The following is a 22,536-nucleotide window of genomic DNA, read 5'->3' as shown; positions in this document are numbered from 1 at the left end:
GAAAAAGCCTTCAATTATAATAGCTCTTTCCTAGAAGGATCCAAATATTCACATTTCCCAGGTCTGCAATCCTATTATGTCACCCTGCTCTCCACATGAGTTCCTCAGGCTACAGTTTCAGAAGACAGGGGCTTCAGCAACACCATCATCTTAGAAAGTTCCCATGAATGAAACTCTTAATTGTTCTCCTTCCTGTGCTACTGCAATTGTGTCAGAGCCATTCTTCCCAGAGCCTGTGAAACAGACAGCTGATTAATTAATGATAATTTTGATTACTTTTGAGAAGGAAAATGGGTTAAGAGAGAGAGGCTCATAGCACAGCCCTAAGGGCAGGAGTACCAGCCCAAGAGTGCATTGTGGTAAATCCAGGGACAGAGATTCCTAAATGTAAATTACAGGCAAATTCCACAGACTATGACATTATGCCCTTCATCACCTACCTGCCTTCATCTTCTTCCAGCTCTTGGGTTATGGTTTTCCTTCTTTTTACAGAAAACTTTGGGTAAGAAGATATACAAATGCACCATTTATAGCTGAAAATCTTCCAAATGAAGAGTGGGATAAGACATTTTCTGAACCCATGTTTTTGAAAGGTAGAGAATTTCCTTTCAGTCCTTTTTGGGCAACTGGAACACACAACCTTTTATGACTGCACCTTTGTCCTACATGGCAGGTATCCAGCATAGTGTTAACTGAAACCAGACAGGCCTTGAGGTTTTTGGATTTTAAAAAATAACTGACTACAGTCAAGTATGATTACAAAACTCTCTGAACAGTAAAGTTATCATCCAAGCTTTCCCCTGAAAGAGAAGAAACTTACTTGATGACACTTTTCAAGGAACCTGGAGCAGCCAACCAGAACTATGATTCTACCAAACTGCTCCCGGACAATAGTTCCAAGGCAGCAGAAAGAAGGAACTGGAACAGAACTTTTGCTTTCAACTCTGAAAGTCTGGGGAAAGTCTGACAGCAACCCAGAGTCCAGACTGCTCTAGACTAACCCAGAGATATGTGTCTGTAATTCAAATTAAATTTGAATTGAATTTTTAAATCAAAGGAAAGTAGAAACTTCAAAAAAATCCCAAACCAACCAAACAAAATAACCCAACAACACAAACTGACATGGAAAACCATTTATTTCATCTCTATTGTCTCCATGCAGAGCAGACCAATACAGATGAAGAGGGAAAATGCATAAGAGCAGCTGAAAAAATAGAGCTAGAAAATACAATTCTCTCTGCATTTCCAAAAGTGACAAATATGGTGGAGTGATGCTCCATTTCCTCCCAAGGCTCTCAATCTTCAGCCCCAGGGCTGACGCAGTAAAAATCTATCGAACCCCTCCCTCCCACAAGCCCCATGCTACCTCCTACCAGGGTATCTTCCCAAGAACCACAGACTATCCATGCCTGTGATAGCAGCCAAGAAAAACAGCTCAGAAATTCTTTCTTCAGTGTCATCCACTTCACATTCCTGAACGCTGAGTATAAAATCCCGACTGTGGTTTTCAGTCTTGGCAAGGCTCACTGCTGATGCAACAACGCCAACTCATGGGCACTCACCTGGCAATGCCTCAACTTAAATGCCAGCCTTATTTTGGGAAAGACATCTTGAGAAACAGCAGGCACAACTTTCTGTGCAAGCCTGCTTCCTCCAGAGCCCTGTTACAGGGTTTGCTTAGCTGCAGTCTCTGGGCAGGAGGAACCCCCAAAGCTAAAACCAGAGGGTTGGCATACTCTCCCAGTGCCTGCAGGCTAACTGGATTAATCATCCTTCCAGGAAAGCAGGAACTGGATGCTACCTTCGGACCTCGCAACAATTGAATGATGGAGAGAGTAGTTGGCACAGGAAGGCAACTTTGTAAAGAGGAATAAACAATTGCACTAAGACTCCCTCCTTGTTGCAGTGGAACTAGTTACTAATGTAAGTCCAGGGAAAGGAAAGCTGAAAAATTTTCAGACAGCAGTTCCTGGGCAGACAGAACTGCAAGCATGAGCTCTCCAGCATTCCCTGAAAAGTAGGACAGGAGCTGTCATGAAAAAGAATTGTGTCAACAGTTCAGGAATCTCTTAGGGAAGTAATGCCTCTGCTGTGGGCAGCATACCTGCCTTGCTGCTCTGACCCAAATCGCCCTCTCAAGGCACGAGCCCTCTTGATAAGGCCCTGGGCAGACTGGAGAGCTGAACTGCTTCACAAAGCTGTTAAAAGACTGAGCTAAGTTGGTGTAAATCACACCATGGCACCTGTTTTGTGTTCAGTGATTCTGCTAGTTCAATCAGACCTGTTTTTAAACAAATTTAAGCAAAGCAAAGTTAAGTTCTTCAGAAGGGATGATCTAGTAATTGCACATCTCTGTGGCAATAAAACATCCCTGTGGAATTATGGCCTGGTCAGTCCTGTGAGCTGGGATGGAGGAAAGCACTAGAAATTTTATTTATTTTTATTGGTCTCAAATTGCCAAAAATTTTATCCCAAGCATCACATAACAGAAAACTCCTCTTAAAGCACACTTACTGTCACCCTTTCATATCCCTTTCTCACCTTACTTAAAAATATTTTCCCCAGCAGTTTCGACCTTCCCATCTAAAAGCTGTCAGTATTATTTCTTATTCATTCATCCTCAACAGATGAACTCCAGTGTGAGGTAAGAACCCCAGAAATAGCCTACCATCTACAGTATGCTCTTAAATAGTCTGCACTGAACAGAGCAAAAGCTAACCAGGAGTCATCAGCTGCTGACCAGGCTGTAGTGTTCAAGCACCTCTGCCATGACAGTCTAGGGGTGCTGTAGCATACTGGGCAGGTCTGACATGCTACACCTCAAGAAAGCTCTGAAACACAGTGTGGGGCAGATGGTGCATGAATCAGGTCTCATGAGCAGGCTCAGAGGTGTGTTCAGCTAATGGTTATGAGGAGAGGGAGCTCAGTCACAACAGCTACATGGCTTTCCCTCCAGATGTGAGTGAGCTGGTAGTTGGTAATTGAAGAAACATTTACTGATCATTTATCAGATAAACAGTTGGCCTGTGCTGGCTACTGGAGTGGTTAGGGCTGAGGCAAGTAATCTCCAAGCCAAGTAATTTAATTTAGTGTCCTACCCTAAAGTGCCTCAAGCTTTTGGCTCAATTTCAATGTAAACAAAATAGACCAAAAGAGCTGGACTGCTGAGGCCAATACTACCTTTAGGAACAAGTGGTGTCAATGAACAGCTGGAGATCAAGTTGGAAAGGGTCTCTTCCCCTCTATATCATAGCACCATCAACTTCTCATGGGTAGGGGGTTCTGCCTAAAACTGTTTACTGTTGCTTTGTCATGCCTGTTCTGCCTCCAGCCCTTAAAAGGTAGGAAAAATCCTTCATCAGCTACAGGAATCACCTCTGTTGTTTTCACGTAAGAGCTTGGGAGGTGTAGTTCCATCAGAATGAACCAGATGGAGGAGTGGAGCAGTCGTTCAGTTCATTTCTGCCCAGTGTATCCTTTGCTCCATAAAAACCAACCCAACAAAAAAAGAACAGAAGCCCTCATGTGTGGATTTTAGCAGAACAGGGACAGGAGAGCCAGGGAATGAAGTCTTGCACAGCCAGACCTCTCTCTCACCTGCTTCTCATACTAGCAGCCAGATCTGCGCACACACACACGTAGGAAGTAACATTAGTGTTCCTTATTGCTTTGTAAAGCTCAGAGTCACTGTGGTGGCTCTGGGAGGCATCACGAGGTCAGCACAGAGGTCACTCAGTTGTGAGCGCGAGTAGCACCATGACTGTAATGCCCGTACACAGGAGCAGGATTTGCTGCAGGGAATTCCTGGGAAAGAAACAGCAAAATTAGGAGGAGCCACAGACCAATCCCCAGAGGTAGCTGCACAGAGCTCTCCAATGATTTGCTCTTTGCCCTTCCAAATCTACCTCATGGAGAACACAACAGGTGTATGAAGTCACTAACACAGATGAGAAGACCTTCCCAGCACCCCAAGCAAAGAAGTTGTCTATAAACTGGCATGGACTTGTTCCACTCAGCTGCAAGGCCCAGCTCCAGGCTTCCAAATCAATTCAAGCTGATTCAGTCATGCAGCTATTCAGATACATATTCATGTCCTTCCACTCACGAGGAAACCAGCACTTATGCAGCATGTGCACAGACACTTTAAGGGACCTCATCCAGCTAACAACTACACTTTCAGAAAGAGAAAAACAACCAAACAATAAATTTGGCCATTCTTTTAGCACTATCTCAGGTTTATGTTGGATTGAAGTGACTGTGTGCCTCCCACTTCTGCATATTCTGCCAACAACCTGTGCCAACACAAGAGGTTACCAACCCAAATTAACATTTCTCCACAAAAAGTTCCTATCTCCTCAGAAAGAACTGTGGAGCTGTTTTTTTGAGCACTGTTTCAGTCAAAATTAATTAGGTGAACCAAGGCATCTTATTTAAACTACTAAAGTTACTTGTCTTCTTACAAATAAAATAGGAGGGAACATTCAGGGGCAGCTCTGCCAGCATATCTGAGAGGGCCTTTACTGTGGAACAGCTGGATTTGGACCTGCTAAAGCCTTAATTAGACTGCAAGAAACTAAAATAATACACAAGGTAAACCCAAATATACTGGAATATATATAGCAGTGCAGAAGAGAGATGTCTGAGGTGGAATGCAATGACAGACTATGAAATGCTGAGTGATAAAGAAAAGAAAACCATTATTTTTCTATTCACACAGCAACACAGTGATACCTCAAAAAAAAATCACTAAGCAAGAGTATAAAAACCAAATAATAAGAATCATCACTTAACACCGTACAGTCAAACTCTGAAAACTGCTGCCAAAAGGAGATTGCAGAGGTCCAAATTAATGGATAGAGTCAGAAAGGGATAAGAGGAGCATGGAAGGATAGATTCACATGTGGTTATCAGACATACACACCTCTGTGGGGCCCTGGTTCAGACAACACCAGTTATGTTCTGGAAGCTGAAAACATCTTACTGGATATGTTTCCCAGGAACTTGCTCTAGCTGGCCCTGCTGCATATTGTGCCAGCACAATCTGTGGGACTCACCCAGGTGAAAGCTCTCATGTTACAGAGGGTCTTTGTAGTCCCACAAATGCAATAGATAGCACAGCAGCCTATTTTGATTCCAGCCTTGTCCGTAGGATTTGGAAAGCTGGCATTCACACACTTCCAGAAGAGGCACAGGGTAGGGTTATATCCCTGCCCCCTGGCAGCACAAATTGCTGCAGAGAAACAGGAGGGAGCACTTACCAAGGATTCTTTTCCTCCAGGAGATCAGGCACGACATTTACCAAGGCAATGTACAGAAATCCTCCAGAAGTGAAAGGGAGGATCCAGGCTACTGTTTCTCCTGCACAAATACAAAAGCTTTGGTTATTACTGAGACAGAGCCACAGGAGATAACACAGAAGGGAAAGAAGATACACAAGGATGACAAGCACTGCCTCCCCCTTAATTTCTACAGAGATCCCAGGGAACCTTACCTGCTCCTTTTGGTGACTGAGCACATATTGCAAAGCAGGCTCCTAGAATTCCCCCCAGAGCTGTGGAAAGCTGCATCTTGGCTGCACTCCAGCGGTCAAAGCCAGCCCGAAGTAGGATTGCAAAGTCTCCAACCTAAGAAAACCAAGAGCTGACAGTTAATAAACTTGAATACTAAATTCTCAGTCACAAAGGCCATTCACAACAAGGCCAGTATTTCAAGAGTGCTCCTGGTTTTTAATGTTGTCAGTTTCCCCAGAAGGAGCAGCTTTCAAGAAAACAAGGAAACGTTAACCAGATCCAGACCTCCTCTTAGCAGATGAAGTACACTGTAATCCCCCTCATGATACAAAGGCAGGATACAAAGCCCTCTCACCTCATGTGGGATTTCATGCAGGAGAATGGCCATTGTGGTTAGGAACCCAACCTGCAGCAGAGAGAAAGCAATTAGGAAACAGTATAGAATCCCAGTATTCTTGGATAAATCCCATCAGGTCCCATACACTTACAGGGGTCCAGCTGGAGCAGCAGATCCCACATGAGTACAGGGTTGACTGGGAGTTTATCATTCTCACAGTAATGGTGCTCCAGCTCAGGGCAATGGAGACCCCATAGCCCATCACCAGTGTTGAAGACCAAAGCAAAAAAAGCAATAAACATCTCTGACTTGTCTATGTCCCAGTTTCTGAGGTGACCATCCTCATCACATTATTTCTGGACTGCCTTTTGAGTAGATGAGCTAATCCATCCCCTAATGCCAGTCCAAATGACTAACATGTCCCAAATTCGAAAAAGCTCTGCATCAGAGGATCAGGACAGAGTTGGGTTTTACTGTAGCCTGCATTTTCTCAGAAAATTCCAGCAAATAGGAAGGAACTCCTTGCATTTTTTGGCTGTTTTGCATGTTGTATCAGATTTGAGACAAGGTCTCTCCATTTCAGTACACAGCTGGGGACAGAAACCTTACCTTTCTGCTAACCAGGAAGCTTGCTGCTACTGCCAGGCCATGTGTGAAGTTATCAATGGTGTTGGCCAGCAGATTGAGGTATCCACTAATCTGCAAAGAGAAGAAAGAGCCTCTGATAAAGGAAGAGACATAAGAAGATAAAAGAAAGCATATGGCTTAGACATGGGTTATGCAGTCACAATCAGATGGGAAAGGACAGAGCATGATGCTTCTGCTTCTGCTGAAAATCTTAAACTTATGTCAGTGCTTGAGTACAAATAAAATGTAATTTTTTGGTTTTAGAGTAAACTAAGTTTTATGGTAGGCAAGTATTGTCTGAGATCAGAATAATTATTGTATGCAAATGATGAAGAGCTCTAGAAACAGAAAAAGAAGCCAAAAGGCAAGAATATATTCAATTCTAAGTCAAACCAATTTTAGGTAACACTGACTAATTTACACAGGTGACTGGCTTCAAATATGACTTGATCTTGTTTTCAAGTCATGTACTTTAATATCCAACTGTTAAATATCTCCCCTTCAAAAGCTGGCAAGAACAATGCAACAGAACAAATGCTGCTGGAATTGCTTTCTATAACTAAATAAATCTTCAAACATTGTACCAAAAAAGTTCGTGCTTGTGGGTTTGCTTTCCCTTAACAAAGAATCAGAAGAGAAGATAGTGATGACAGTCACCAAAAAACCACCTACTAGAAGGCTGGATAGCATGTATCAGTATTTGCATATAAACACATTTCTTAAAATTACAAGCATAAAGCAGCTGCCTTCCTCAGAAGTCCATATCCATGTTAAAATTCCCTATCATTCTAACTAGGGTTTCCTGACAAAATCTGAGTATTTGACTTAAAGTAATTTCACGAGGGTACCACCCCAGTTCTTTAGCTCACAGGTGTTTGGCATTTTTTCCATCACATTTAACAAAACTACTGCATGTTGGTCCTGAGATACTGTAGTTCACTATATGGCACTTCAGTTTGAATTATTATCAAACCAGGTGTTAGCCCATATATCAGGCTGTCTCTAGACTGCAAGAACTCCAGATAAAAGGCAGTATCCAGTGAGTGGAGAGACTGTCTGGAAACAGTGAAGCATTAACCTCTTACTTCACCACAGCATCAGATGCCAAAGTTTAACTGGACAACCACAAGTACTGATGGACTTCATTAGCTCTTTTTGGTCTTGGTGCCCTTCACTGTTTCTATCAATTCTGCCTGGGGCATTTTTTTATCATTTGAATGCCACAGCTCAGGAGCCTTCTGTCAAATCTCTCCTTCCAAAGTACCACCTTTCTGCAGGGCACTTTTACAGCACTCTCTTGGGGCACCTTTGTAGCCTCTAAATTTTTTAAAGTGCACTAATGATTAAATATGAAAATTAAGGAGTCAGCAGAGCCTAGCCTACTTTTAAATAATAATCTAAGCAACATCTCTACAATGAATGCAAAAGAAGATCCCTGCATGTTTTTATAAGAAAGGAAACATAAGCAGATGCATGCAGGCAGACCCAAGAATGCAGCAGTTTTACTTCTCATTCTTCATACTCTCATTCCTAGACAGTCAAATATGACTAAAATTCTCCTTTTCATGTTGTTTTTTAACATGATGGTGTTTTACCCACAGGATAGTAATAATTATTCACAGAAGTTTTTACGCAAAAATGCTTTCTCATACCACCGTATAGGGAAAAAATAGACTTCATGATTAAAACATTATGACTTTTTGTTGTCAGTGGCTTGGGCAAAAGCTGTCACTGAAAGAAGCAAAGCTTTGGAGTGCTCAGAAATAAATTGGGTTGATTTGACAGTTATAAGCCTCTGACATTTACATTCTGCGAATCCCTAATAGGATGTTCTCGTTGCTCATAAAGAGCACAGCCAGATGAAGTGTTTATGTTCATGCCTCAGAATTAATGTCACTGTGTAATAAAACATACTTCCACAAATCAACCAAGAACCCATGTGCCACAGGGACAAAGAAAGAATAAGCAAGGCAAAAGTACTGTACACAATGCTTTTACTTGTTGAGGGAACAAAGGCTGCAATGAGGGACAGACCTGATGTATGTTTGCATGCAAAGGAAACCTCTCACCTGCTGTTTTCAAGCTAGGACAAATTCTAGCAGCAGCTAAAAAGCAGAAGTTCAAATATATATGCGGACAACAAGTCACTACAACTTACTGATCATTAAGTCCTGAAGGGTGACTTTGTTCATTTAAATAGTATCTTTCCCTTTGTGTTTGCTGAAAAAATAGAGGTTTCTGAATAAATAGAAGAACCAAAAAATTTTGCCATGCTCTGGATTTCACCCTTTCCTTTGAGAGTACCTACTCTGTTCACTCCCAGCAGCACCACTTCCCTGCCTGTGCCCTGCCCAGCACACATGGCATGGCAGCCCCATCCCCAGCCAGCCCTGCCCAGCTTCAGCCAGGCACATCTGCACAACTGGCACCCCATTTCCAGCCCCACCTTTCAGCAGGGCATCCCTTTGCATTCCTCCTCTACTGTCACGCTGGTTTTTATGGAACTTGCAGAAGTCTGATCACCCTCAAGACTCCTATCCTCTCCTGAACTCAAGGAAAATTAATTACAGGTTCAAAAGTTATTGAAAATGAAGGGCAGAACAGATGGACAGACAGATGGAATGACTGCTTATGTTGTTGCCTAAGGAAACAGGCTAACAACGCAGGAGTATCTTGGTAGGTTTGATAATTTCCACCCTACCAGGAACACTATTAAAATATTCAGATCATAAGATCAGAAGGTAGAAAGTTAAAACTATACCCATTAAGCCTTTAGTTTCTAATTCATGCATAACGACGACTGTCTATAAAACTGAACAGATGTGTCAGGATTTTAAAGCTAGAAGGGCTCTCCATGGTTGTCTGAACCTTCCACGTAACACAACTGAAATAATTTAATTTGTGCACAAAGTTTATTGTTTCTTAAGCTATCATGTACTCTGTAGAGAGCAGCTTAAATCACAGTTTACAGCTCACAAGTGACAAAAAATCTGCTATCTCTAAGGCAAATTGGTCCATTGGCAAGTTACCCTCAGTTAGAGAGTCGTCTCTAAGTTCTAGCCTGCTACTGTTTGCTATAGCTGTAACTATTCAAATTAAGTAATCCCTCTAACATGGGTATTTGTATACTCTAAGTCACCCTTGATCTGTCATGACTACAGAGCTAAACTAAAGAAAGTCACTTATGTACTGCAAACTTAAAATATTATTTTATCTATTTCTGGGCTCCTTTACAAATTATCAGTAGTATTTTGGGTATTTGGAAGAGCACTACTGGAAACAGTCAGATGGTTGTTTCACTACTGCTATACAGAAAGAGGAACTCTCATCTCTCCTCTTGAATATTATTTCCTACTCACCCACCATCCTGGCTGTAGCACCACGAGGAAAGAATGTGTTCAGACAATTTCCTACTGTAATCCTCATATGTTTTTCCATTGACCAACTAGAAACTATCCCTATCTTGTAAATATGATCTGTGGTCCTTCTTAACCTATTCCTTATAATGGCATGTATCAAAACCTATTAAAAATTCAGCACTTTTGATGAAGTTACTCAGTTTAGCTGCTATCACTGACTTCATGCAGTCACAATGTGCCATTTATGTAACACAGTACCTGCAAATGTGAAGATACACTGTTTTTATAAATAATGACTTAGAAAAATCATAACCCACCACTGAACAGATTTGAGGGGGGCTGCATTAAACCAGTCCCTTTTGATAACATAGAATAACAGATTTTTAAAACAGCTAATATTAGCATAGTTGATTAGAATGGGGGAGAAAGTTATGATTTATATACATTTGTCATGAACTTTATTAAACAATTTTATGCCTGAATAAGAGGAAGGAAAAATATCTGGTTGGCAAGAATTTATCTTACATAAAATCATATCAATTAGCATTAATCACATTATTATTTTTAATATTAGGACCATGCCCTGAGCAATTGTATCACCTCTGAGTGTTTAATTTCTACATGAAATCACTAGTCTATAGTTCCTTATATAAACCCTTCCAAAATTAGGGCACAATGTTTCATAACCCAGTAATATTGGTGTCTTCACTACTACCACCTCTAGAAACATCCACATGGAACCTTGCAGTTTGTGCAGTGTTATGCACATATTACATGAATGTGACAGGTGTCAAAAATACTCAGTGACCTCAGCATAACTTTCATGTTCTGTAGGAAGAGCTATAATGTTACAGCAAAACAGATTTAAAATAGAAAGACTGAAGAGCCTGACCACATATCCAGCTTTGGGCTAGTTCATGCAAGCACATTTTCTGTCCATAGTTACTCTCATACAATCTTGCACATTTTTATGGGCTTTCAAACTCAAATTGCAGGTCCTCCTTCACCAAAGTGGTTGTTTACTCTCTTCCTTGTCATGTTCACCCAGAAAAGGGTTTTCCACAGTACAAAGATAGAAACATTGAACAGAAAGCAAAGCCAATGTAAAGGTTATCCACTTCCCAGTGGTGCAGGACTCTTCCTCCTCCACCTCCAGTCCTATGAGCCTGCTGATCTCCCTTATCCCAGCACTACAGGCTGCCTGTCTGCATGCCAAGCTGATTCAAGAAGTTAAGTAAGGAGAGAAATAGACCAGGGGGTGGGAGGTGGGTGTGTGGGTGTAGACAAGCAAATTCTTTGCCTGTTTAGCTCTCTGAATAGGCTCACTTTGAGGTCAGATGAGATCCAGTGCAAAGGAAGCGATGGGAAATACAGGTTTGGGGACAGAAGTGGACAAGAAGTCGTTTTTGGCAGCAGGTAAACTGATAATCTGAGAAGCTTAACTTTTAAATTCAACACTGGGTAGCTTCAACACATTTCCTAAAGGTGTCAAAACACTTCCAAAAGGTGCCTTAAAAGGAAAAGTGCAGCTCAAAATCAGTACAGTAGAGAATAGAGAAATCATGGTGCAAAAATTTAAGCAAATAAAGACATATTGACTATAAAATACAGAGTAACGAAACACGGAATTCTGTATTTTGGTATCAAAATTCACCCAAAACACACATCATCAGACTTATGCCCTTATAATATTGACTTTGCCTCTTCCACATAAGCTGCAGGGTAGATTTTCTCCAAGTCTGCTATTTCCTCCCTGTTGTGACCAGGCCACACTTTGACAGACTAAAATTAAGCACAACTCAAATGCTGAGTTCCCCACTCGAGCAGTCTTTCCACAGACAATTCCTGACTAAAAAGTGAGTTTGTGGGTCTCTCACCTTGATTCTGTTGGTTTTTGACTGGAGAGAGGAGCCATTACACTGAGCTCGTGCTCTTTGGGACTGAGAGGACCCCTTCAGCAGGGGGCAGCCACTTCCATTGGGAATCTTTCCAGATGGTGCTTTGGAATCACAGTCCTAAATTAGAGGAAACAAACTTGTCATTGATTTTTTTTCCAGTGATGAATGAGCATGAATCAGGATCAGAAATCCAACCTTCACCCTTAATCCTTTTGTCCTTACAATGTGACTCAGCAGCTCTGACATCCCAGTTTAATATCAACTGCCATAAATGAGACAGATTCAGAGAACATTGTGACATCTGCCCTGAAAGGCAAGGAGAGCTAAGACCTCCCAATCCTCAAGAGAAACAGAAAGAGGAGGAATTGGAGTCATAGCCCCTTGGCATGAGTCAGGTTCCACTAGAAAGATAAGGGACTGAGCCTGCCCCTTCTGTTAGCAGCTGCTGCCCACTGAAATACAACTCCATCTGGGTAGGAGATAGGGTAAAAGAGTCTTGCTCTCCCCAGTGCATTGGAATAACTAAGCAGAATTATTCTATAGCTGGGATCATCATCTTTCAAACAACAATTCCTATTTATCTAGGATTTCAGCCTCTCTCTAAATGAGAAGATGAAGTTTATTTCAGGCATTAAAGTCTCATATAGAGTCAAAGTTAACACCTAATTGCTCTTTTTTAGTGCCTGACGTGCAGTTTCACCTCTCAAAAGTCGTGCCACAGCAAGGACTGACCAGTCTAAAGGAGCTACACTAGTTGTGCAGATGTCTGAAGACTAGGTGCTCTCCTGTATCTTGGAATCACCTTCTGCTACCTCATCTACAAAGGGGAGACCCTTTGCAGCTGGGTGACTCCTTTGAATTTAGGATTACCTGGCCAATCATAAACCCCTTCTACCGCACAAAGTCACCCAAACAAACATCTGATCCAGGACACGACCAAGAAGAAACATCTTCAAGAAGACTGGCCTTTGTCCTGACCAAGGACCCAGAAAGAGAATGAGTCATGATGGGTCAGTGGAACATGGATCAGCAAGCTGTCACCCCTCAAAGCTTACTTGAGCAAAAGTTTCATTTGCAGAGTGCTCCAGCTCCGTCCCCACAAAAAGAGGAGCTCTCTTTTACCTTACCACATAAAGAACAAAACCAAACCAGAAGTGAGAAATCTCAGTTAAAACCACAAAACAAAAGCCTGAAGATGAAACTCCTACAAACCAGTAGCAAAAAAGTGGCAAAAAACCCCCCAAGAGCAATGACAAGGTACTCACAGCTACAGAATGATTTCCTGAGGCTGGCAGATAAGGCAGATAACGTATTTAGTACAGAGCTTCAAATACAAGAGCACTCCCTCCCCTCAGGCTGCTGACTTACCATACCAGGATACTCTTCCTCTTTCTCTAGAAAGATCTTCTCTAGCACCAGGAAGGTCAGGAAACCAATGATCACCCAGAGACCAAGAAGCTTCTGCTGCTGAAAGCTCTGCCCTTCTCCTGAAGGACAAAAGAGAAATCTTCATGTCTCTATTAAGTACATAGTTTTCCACGAAGTTCCAAGACAAAAAAAATCAATGACAGTGGAAAAACTCCCTGCAAGGTAGGAGGAGTAAACACATCTCAAAACAGATTAGTTTAACTTGCTCATTCTTGATCTTACAGATATCATCATCTCGAGACACTCAGAGTGAGAGCTACCATCCCTTTTCCCGTATCAGCTCAACCCAGAAAATTTCCTGACAACACTGGGAATTTCCCTGAGCTCCAGAGGCAAGTGAATATTACATCAACAAAAATCCAGCAGCTGTACCTACTGAGCAGCAAGCCCTAACATGAAATCTGCCATTAGTGGAGTTACAAACTCAACTTGCCCTTTCTGCCACACCTCAGCAAGTTATTAAGCCCAAAGCTATAAACTTTCTTTTCAATTACAGCCAAGCTTGCGAGATAATAATCTATTCAGCCTCACTGCAGAAATGAAAATTGCATTGAAATGGAAGAACAGAATGACTCTAACAGGACTTACATGGGTCAAGGAAACCTTTATGCTTCAGGACAGTCTGGCAGAAGCAAATAAGCTTGAGCAGGAAGACAGAGTAATTTGGGAACCACTGTAGAAAGGGTGAAAAAAGTACTGCAGGTTCTGCTGCCAGTGCTAGAGCTGTCAGCACTAAAGGCTCGGCAGATTTGAAACCCCAGATCATAGGTGCAAGAAAGTCTGGGAAACCCAGGGCATTGTCTTCCCTCTCTCACATTTTCAGCAGGAAAATGACTTGTTGGTTTCTCAACAGGTGGGATGCAGCAGCAGTTGCCTTTTACGATATCAGTTTGCTGAAGCAGAGAGATTATAGACATTACAGGTTTCAGCAACCCTGGCTATTTGAGGGATAAAAGAGATACACTGATACCACAAGGTCTATAACAACTCAGCATTTAGTTTGCTGGCAAACACAAGTTTCTGTCACCTCCATTTCCTTTTTCTTCCCCTGCCCCACCCTCTAGTCTTAACTGTGGCTCTATAGACAATGTTCCGTGATTTCTCATGGAGCAAAGACTGCAACACAGGAGCTTCCATAAATCAAAGCATCCAACAGAGGAGCTCCAGTTAATGCCAACAGAGAGGTTCTAGGAGTAACACTGTTATAGGGACAGATTTGTAAAAAAGGTGCACCTGATCCCCAACTAAGATGGTGAACACATTCACTTACCAGACCACATACACATTTATAACCTCCCATCAGGTTAAAGAAGCATTCCCTTTCCTTACAGAAGTGACAAAGGAAAATCAACAGAGATTTACAGGAGTCCAAGGCATGATAGGAAAAGTTGAAGACAAGAAAACCATTCCAAGTTACTAAACATAAAGAAACTATGGCCAACTGAGGAAGCCTCTAATTTCAAAGTCTTTGGAGCACTGCTGAGTACAAAGACGAAGTACTATGTGTGTGTTTTTTTATTATCACATCCTTCCCTAGGCATTTGCTTTTATATATTACTTGAAAAAGAATACCAGCCTAGACCAGTTTTTGGGCTGACACAGACTGGCTGGTCTTGGGCTTGCAAGGTGGAACAGACTAAAACCAGACACAGCACAAGCTGCTTCCAGGCACATAAGGCTCTCTACCTGTTGTTGCACTGCATGTGTAGGCCCAGGCTTCAGGAAGCAGGTGGAGAAACACATTTCCCAGGAGTCCACCAATTGCAAAACTCAAGAACTGCTTCAAACGGCGTGACCCAGCTAAAAAAAAAAAAAAAAAAAAAAAAAAAAAAAAAAAAAAAAAAAAAAAAAAAAAAAAAAAAAAAAAAAAAAAACTGATCACTACTCAGCAAGGAATCAAAACATCTCCAGCTGAGATTTTGCACAAAGAAACCCAAATCGGAAGCATCTGCAAAGTAAGCTTTCAAAGGAGGGAGCACAAACTAAATGGAGTGCAAGAAAGAGCCCTTGCACCGCTTGGCTGGGACAGTAGTGTGTGGGAAGGTCCTGAACTAAGCAGGGTGACAAAGTACTCTCTGTACAAGCTCCATCGAGGGCTTACATTTGTCAAAGGACTCCCCTTCCAATTCACAGGTATGGGTTAAAGCACCGAAAACAGACTTTCTATTTTAGAGAACAGCATTTCTGTGACAAAGCCCTGTTCCCCACTGTGCTGCTGTCACACCCCAGGACACTGGGCTGCAGAAAGGCCACTGCAGTTGGCAGGTTTACCTTCTGAGCGCAGCGCAGCTCCCGTCTCGAGGGGGATCACCAGCAAGGGGAAGACCCCGCTCAGCCCCACCATGAAGGAACCAATGAGGGAACAGATCCAAGCGTCCAGCCGCTCGCTGCTGAACAGGTGTCCCCAAGACTCTGCCTCTGTGTCACAAAGAGAGCCAGAGCCAGCAGCAACATGACTCCTTGGGAGCTGCTGAGCTTCACAGGCCACGATCAGGAACAAGGAGAGCGTCCCATCAAGCAGGAGTCTTTGTTTTGTCATTGCTAAGTGGTCTTAGCCGGGCTGGCCAATCTCTGAAAAGAGAAGGAGAAAGCAGTCCTGAAAATATGTTCAATCCTCTGTTCCACCATCCTAGAGGAGAAGCCTTGGCCACACCAAGCCCTCCCTTCAGTGTCTTAGCACAGGTATGAATACCCATGAGGAGCACCTGAAACTCTTCTTGATTTCAACACAGCACTGAAGGACAGAGAGACTGTTTATCAATGGGTGTATGAAACTGAGACATCTTGGGAAAACATCAGGCTTTCACTATTTCCCTTCAGATGGGCTGGACAAGAACTCCAAGTACCCTTGTTCTTGTCCAACACTGTCTCAAGGCTTCAGCAAAAGGACCAGAGATGCTACCAGGTAAGTCGTCTCTTTGCCCTGTAATAAATTAGGATGCAAGACAGGCAACGTAACAGAGGTCTGTAAGCTCATGAGTGGTGAAAAGATGGGAAACAGGGTAGATTATTCACCATCTCATCAAACACAAGTGCTAACACCCATCCACATGGAGCCAGTGAGGGTCAGCTTCAAAACAACTATGGCCCTTCATCAGCAGGTAACTCGTGTGGTAGCACTTCTCCAAAAATGATGAAAAATTTTACATGCACTCATCCAAAGAGAGGACAAGTACTAGAAAGATAAACCTAATAATTGTTAAACAGCTCACATTAGACACAGGAAAGTCCCTGGTATGATAGGACCTGGAGAATGGAAGTGTACTTGAAAAATACCATATCTACTTGTCCTGGTTTTGTCCTTTTATAGAAGGATACTGGATTAGATGGTCTCTTAGTCAAAATCAGCACAGCTGTTAGTAAGAGCTCTGCAGTCACAAGAAAACTGGAGAAGAGGGCACGTTAAAAGAGAAAAAGATAATTACGCTCATTGACAAAGAGGGAAGGAAAGCAAATGATGTAAATGATGAAGTACAAGTGTTCCTTCAATCTCCAAAAGAAAAAGTGAAATGTGACAAGCAAAAATAATTTGGAAATGGGAGAAAAGGGTGGGTTAGAAAAAGACAGACCTAACAAATGTTCACAAAACAGCTCTTGAGAAGTAATAACAGCATTCACCTGAAAGCATGTAAGAAACCAGTCTAATCTCTGAAGCATCAGTGACCATCTTTGAAATTTTACAGGAGTATGGGAAGGGCACAAGAAGGCTGGAGAAGCATCATGCCTCACCTACCTTTATAAAGGGAAAAAAAAAGTTGGGAGAAGTTACACACCAGTAACTTCAATCCTCTGAAGGACTCTTGATCAAATTAAATGATCAGTTTGTAGTTACCTATAAGATAAGAAATTGATAAAGATATCAAAGCATTAAGTAACAGCCAGATGTAAAGGGACCTAAGGCTGTGGATGAAAAGGGTGGTGCTGCCCCTTGTCCCCCCCGCCTTCATGAAGCATTGCCTCTCCGTGCTCACACCAGACTCCACCAGTGAATGGCATCAGAACAAATGAGCAGGAAAAATTACTTTTTTAAACTCACGGCCCTTTGCCAATTTTAGTCCCTGAACAAAAACACTGCAGGAGGAAGGCTAAGCTGCAATCAAAAGCAATCAAAAAGAAATTAAGGGACAGGGTCCCATGGCTTCTCTGAAAGAGAACACTAATCTCCAAGCACAGTGACCATGGACATCAGGAGCAGGGATGCTAGAAGAAATCAGTGAAGAAACTGGCTCAAGGACCACTAATGCTATCACTTTTCTCTTACAACAACAACAACAACAATAAAATCCCTCAACACAGTAAGTTCAAACCAGCTCAGGATTTTGGGGCATCTTACTGCAGTGTTTTCATCTGGCTGCAGGAACCCCATACCTACCTATAACGTACTACCAAACCAATCCCAGTAAAGATCATTACAAAACAGTACACTAAGGGCAGGGGAGGCAGTGTGGAATCAAATGGAAATGACAGAACAGTAATTCCAACATGCCACAAAGAAAAAGCACACACTGATTGAGAAATTAATTCCAAGCCAGCAGGCCTATGTTGCTAGAAAAAGGGTAAATGTCATCCTGGGACGTAGCAGTAGTGCCACTGTAGGTCTCATACAGGTGAGACTTTAGCCAACAGACCACATCCAGCCCCACATATTCTTCCTCATAAAACACATGCAAAAATCTGAGACACTGCAGTGGAAAGAAACAAAATCTAGAGTGTAGAGAGCACGACTGGAAAAACAACCAAAGAACCTGGGTGTGTTTAGTCTTAAAAAGATAACACCAAAGGAACAGAACAGCCTGCATACTAAAAGTCACAAGAAAGGGGGAAACTGCTCAACTCTTCTGCCACATCAGTTCAAATGGTAAACAAGATTTAGTCTGAATATAAAGAAACAAATATACATAGTGCAAAAGTGGGGATATACTGAAACAGGTTATCTAGGATGCAGAACCGCCACCATTATTTTTGCTGGGGTTTTTTTTGTTTGTTTGGCTCATTTTTGTTGGGTTTGTTTAGGTTTCTTTTAATTTTGAGAAAAAAAACCACAGCTGATGCAGATACCATTTCATTGCAAAGATTAGATCCCTTCTTTGAAGTCCTTAGGCCTATATCCCTTCCAGCCCTGGAGTGGGCCTGATGGATGTCCTCATCCCCTATGATAGGACTGGACCTATAAAATGACTGAGAACTTTGTGAGGAGCACACCAAAAATAAATCAGAATTTATATAACTATATATGCCTACGAAGAAGCAACAAACACACAGAGCTCAGCAATGATGGGAAACAGCACAAATCTCTTCTGTAACATTGTCACAGCTTTTGAGATTCAATCTGGAAAAGTAAACACTGCAATTAATTCAACAGGTCGATTTCTTGCATTTCATTCTCCACACTTAAAACCCACAGAAGTCCCAAGGGACACCTGAAAGGGTCTTAGAGACTGAGATACAGTAGCCCACAGGACAAAGGGCATGCCCAGGACTCTGGAAAAGGTTTGCACACTTGGCTTCATGTTGCTCTTCCAGCCACAAAAGGGATCAGGTTCCTCAAAAAGGGAATGATGGTGGAAAACAGATGCATATAAAGGTGTAGGAAACTGATTCCCCTAACTCACATTAGTGTTGTCAACTTCCTGTGGCCCACAGGTCTTTATTCTGCTGTTACTCACATGAGGAAAAAGCAGCACATTTCTTTACTCCTGTGCAACCAGACCATCATTACATCATGCCTCAGGAACAACTCCGTATCTCATAAAATAAATTCCTCATGTTTATAAAAACATCTATGAGAAACTCAGTGTATTGTCCAGGACACACCTGAACTGCTCTTTGTGTCCAGCTAATTGTTTAGAGCATATTCCTAGTATTTCCTTATTCCTAACACATCATAACTACTTGCAAAAAAAAAAAAAAAAAAAAAAAAAAAAAAAAAAAAAAAAAAAAAAAAAAAAAAAAGCCACACAAATATTTAAGAGGAAGAAAACAAGCAATAATGGAGGCATAGTCATAGGAAAAAACTGCCTAAAAGGAAAATAATACCCTGTCAAAATAGTTGCAAAAAGTGGAGGAAGTCTTTACCTACCCTAAAATCTAGACAACAGCATCTGTTTTAGGAACCCAGTCAGAGAATGTCACGAAAAATTTCTAGAGAAAGCACTGCAGGTTCTCAGAGACATCTGTGGTCACGAGGCAGAGGCATACCCAGGTTTAGAGATGTGCTTTCTCAAGAAAGGTTTACCACTTAAGAGAAGCAACTCTGGGAGCAAAATAGCCAGTGGTTTGTTTACTTATCAGTTTTGACAATTCTCTGTCTGGGATCACAGCTCCCAGCTGTGCTTGATTCACAGCCTGGTGACCATGACCACTGGCAGTACTCTGCAGAGCATTCAGGGCTCAGGTCTGCTCAGCTCCTCCTACAATGGCCTCAGGACTGGAATAACCATTAGGTGTTCCCAGCCCAGAAAGAACAAATAAATTTGCCAGTTGCACACTCCTGAGTAGGAGCAGAGGAAGCTGCCACACCAGCTTCCAGGAGAAGCCAGGAGATCCATGAGACTCTCAGGGCCTCCCCTACCTCACAGTGCTCACTGAGCACCTCTGCAGCAGGCAGGGACTGAGAAAACATGGAATAGCTCAAATGCCAAGGCATCTGCAGGAAAAGAGAAAATGAAATATTGACATGATGACCATGCTTCTATCAATTGCTCTCTTCCTAGACATTTTGCCTTCTCAGACCACAGAATTTCTTCTCTCGGTGCAATTGCTCATTGCCACAAAATAACATCTTAGATGTTACTGAAAGGGAAAAAAAATTTAAAAAGGCTTTTTTTAACAAGTGTTTTCCTGGAAGCCAGTTGCCTGGTCTACAGTTGAAAAAGAGTACTGCGTGGAATGGGAAAAAAAAAAAAAAAAGCTATTTTCCAGGGAGGAAGCATAATTTTCAGCCAAAAAAACTCTCATGAGCCACCTCCCTCCATCAGCCCTGTGGAGAGTTTTGAATTCCTCCTGGAAACCCTGACCTCGGCAGAAGCACAGAAGGGCTCCAGTACTCCCTGAGCACGCCCTTCTCTCTGAATCACTGCCCATCTCTAAGAGATGCGCTGCTCTGGAGGGACCCTTCCCTCTCATAAAAAAACACTCTGCACAGACCCACAATTCTGCAAATGACAGCGTGCGCAGCTCAAGGTGGGGATGCACAGGGTTACAAACAATGGGATCAGAACAGATTACAGACCCGGGGGAAACCTACGAGCTGGCAAGGAAGGCATTTAAAACCGACTGAACACTAGCGGAGTTTGGGAGACTGCGACTCCTTCCCCATCCTGCATCCCTTCATCCCTAGGATGAGAGGGAAGTTTGAGGAGCAGGCAATGGCGTTATTCCCGCTGGACTAGGCTGGATTTCTCTCCTCCCAGCCCGGAGCACAGGCCGGGCAGACCGCCCCTGTCCCGCTGCCCTGGCCCAGCCGGGCCGGGCTCTGGCCGCAGGCGATTACCGCTCCTGTTATTGTCTCTCACCGCGGCGGACGGGACACACAGCGCGGGTTTTCCATCAGAGCAACGCTGAGCCATGCAAAGCGAGACATATTTGCCGCGGGGCGAATTAGTAATGCTCGCTGCTCACGCACCCTTCTGGGGCAGCCCAGGAGCTGCCGCCCGGGGTCCCTGTGCCGCTGTGGCCGCGCAGACCCGCGGGGCAGCCCCTGCGCCGGGACCTGCCGGAGGAGGGACTTCCAAAACTTTCCCGGCTGCGTCCCGCGGGGACGGCGCTGGCAGCCCCGGGCACGGCTCCCCCGGCCAGCTGCGGCACAGGCGGGCTGCGAGGGGAGCCCGGGGACAGCCCGGCGACAGCCCGGCCCGGAGCGGGGGCGCGCAGCCCACAGTCCCGCCGGCCCGGGGCAGCGGCGGCCCCGCCAGGCGCTCCCCGCCACGTCTTTCCCAAAGTTGTCCCTGGCTGGGCCGGGCCGCACGCCCCCAGAGCCGGACTCGGCTGGGCTGCGTGTGGCGCTGCCGCCCCCGCTCACCCCGTCCCGCCGCCGCCCGCGGCTGGGCTGGGCTGGGCTGGGCTGGGCTGAGCTGAGCTGAGCTGAGCTGCCGCAGCCGCCCCCCTCACACCGCAGCGGCCCTGGCCCGGCCACCCCCGCCCCCGGCCGTGCCCTCAGCCGCAGTTACCGTGCGCCCCCTCCGCCGCCGTGCCCGGGGCCGCCGCTGCCATCCAGCCAGCCGCGGTCGGCGCGGGCCTGCCCCGCCCGGCGGCCCCTCGGCTCCGCCTCCCCCGGCCGGCCACGTCGGTCCCGGCCTTCCTCGGCTCCAGCGCCGCCGCCCCGCCGGGCACTCCCCCCCGCTGCCGCTGCTGCCGCTGCGCTTCCGGCCGGGGCCCTGTGTCCCGCCGGGCCGGGGGGGCGGGAGCGGGGCTGCCCACGGCCCCACAGGGAAACCGAGTCCTGGCAAAGAGCGGGGCACTGTTTGTGCCATCCCCGGCCCGGGCTGCGGGCACAAACGCGCCTGCCCTGCGAGACCCGGACTGCTGAACGCGCTTGCTGAGATTTTTTTTTTTTTTTTAATTAATTTTTTTAACCTCCCTAAATGGATTTAAAATTCTTCGGGCTGCAGATGAGTAGAGACAAGCACAGTGTGAAGCCGCGGTTTGAGCAGGATTTCTGGAAGTTGTTAGAGCAGAAGAAAGTGTGGGTGAGGGCTGAGCCTTTGAGCTTGTTTCCTCCTCACGCGTTCATTGCAACCTTCATAATAACCTGAGAAACACCAGAGCTCCCTGAGCACCGCTGTCCTCTGAGGAGTGAAGGTTACCCGCGGTTCTTGCAGAGATTTGCAGAAACCGCGTGTGCTTTAGGAAACTAGGTCAGAAGAGAGTAAAGATTTACCTTTACATTGGACCTATATTGTTTCCAATACAGACTGATGTACTGTATTGTTTCCAAAATGTACTGATGTACTTTTAAGTTCCATTTCTTACCATTTTCCCCGAGACACAGAACTTGGTTGTCATTCCAGTTTTCGGAATTAAATCCTGTTTCCCAAGAAGGCAGTGCTGATGTTGGTGCTTCTCTCTCGCTGTGGTTTCACCCGACTCTCATTACATCACAGCAATGTCATGCCCTGGAGCAGGAGTTGGGGATTGAGGCAGCCGCAGTCGCCTGCAATGGTTTAGCTGCTCTTTCTGCATTCATGTAACAGCAGCACAGTCCTGCAGGCTGCTGCGCTGCAAATACACTTAAAGATAAGTCGTATCTTTTTTACTTACAAGCAGAACCTTTATATAGGAAGCCGAATTCTGAAAGCAAACTTTTAAGAGAAAGTATTTTTGCGTTTTGCTCTCAAATTGTACGATTTATGGGGTTTGTGTTCCACAGCTGCCTTCCC

At 44.1% G+C, this 22,536-nt stretch overlaps 1 protein-coding gene across 4 annotated transcripts; it reads right to left on the bottom strand.

The window, feature by feature from the left end:
- Positions 1-1,120: 1,120 nt before the first annotated feature.
- On the bottom strand, positions 1,121-22,244 carry SLC39A13 (solute carrier family 39 member 13). 4 transcript variants are annotated; one of them, XM_083864382.1, is made up of 12 exons: positions 22,130-22,238; positions 21,328-22,010; positions 16,893-16,991; positions 15,431-15,730; positions 14,846-14,959; positions 13,100-13,218; positions 11,711-11,848; positions 6,457-6,546; positions 5,866-5,916; positions 5,492-5,624; positions 5,259-5,358; positions 1,121-3,804 (listed from the first exon to the last, which is right to left on the bottom strand). In XM_083864382.1, the coding sequence occupies exons 4-12, from the start codon at positions 15,696-15,698 to the stop codon at positions 3,729-3,731; spliced, it is 1,089 nt and encodes a 362-aa protein (XP_083720508.1). In that variant the 5' UTR covers positions 15,699-15,730; positions 16,893-16,991; positions 21,328-22,010; positions 22,130-22,238; the 3' UTR covers positions 1,121-3,728. The 4 variants fall into 4 exon arrangements, with proteins under 4 accessions (XP_083720508.1, XP_083720510.1, XP_083720509.1 ...); XM_083864384.1 differs by lacking the exon at positions 16,893-16,991; XM_083864383.1 differs by lacking the exon at positions 21,328-22,010.
- Between the last annotated feature and the right edge of the window lie 292 nt (positions 22,245-22,536).

This window comes from Zosterops lateralis (genome assembly GCF_965231275.1).
Source record: "Zosterops lateralis genome assembly, chromosome: 6".
Lineage (NCBI taxonomy): Eukaryota > Metazoa > Chordata > Aves > Passeriformes > Zosteropidae > Zosterops > Zosterops lateralis.
Note: the sequence above shows the minus strand (reverse complement) of the source record. Positions and strands in the feature narration are given on the sequence as shown.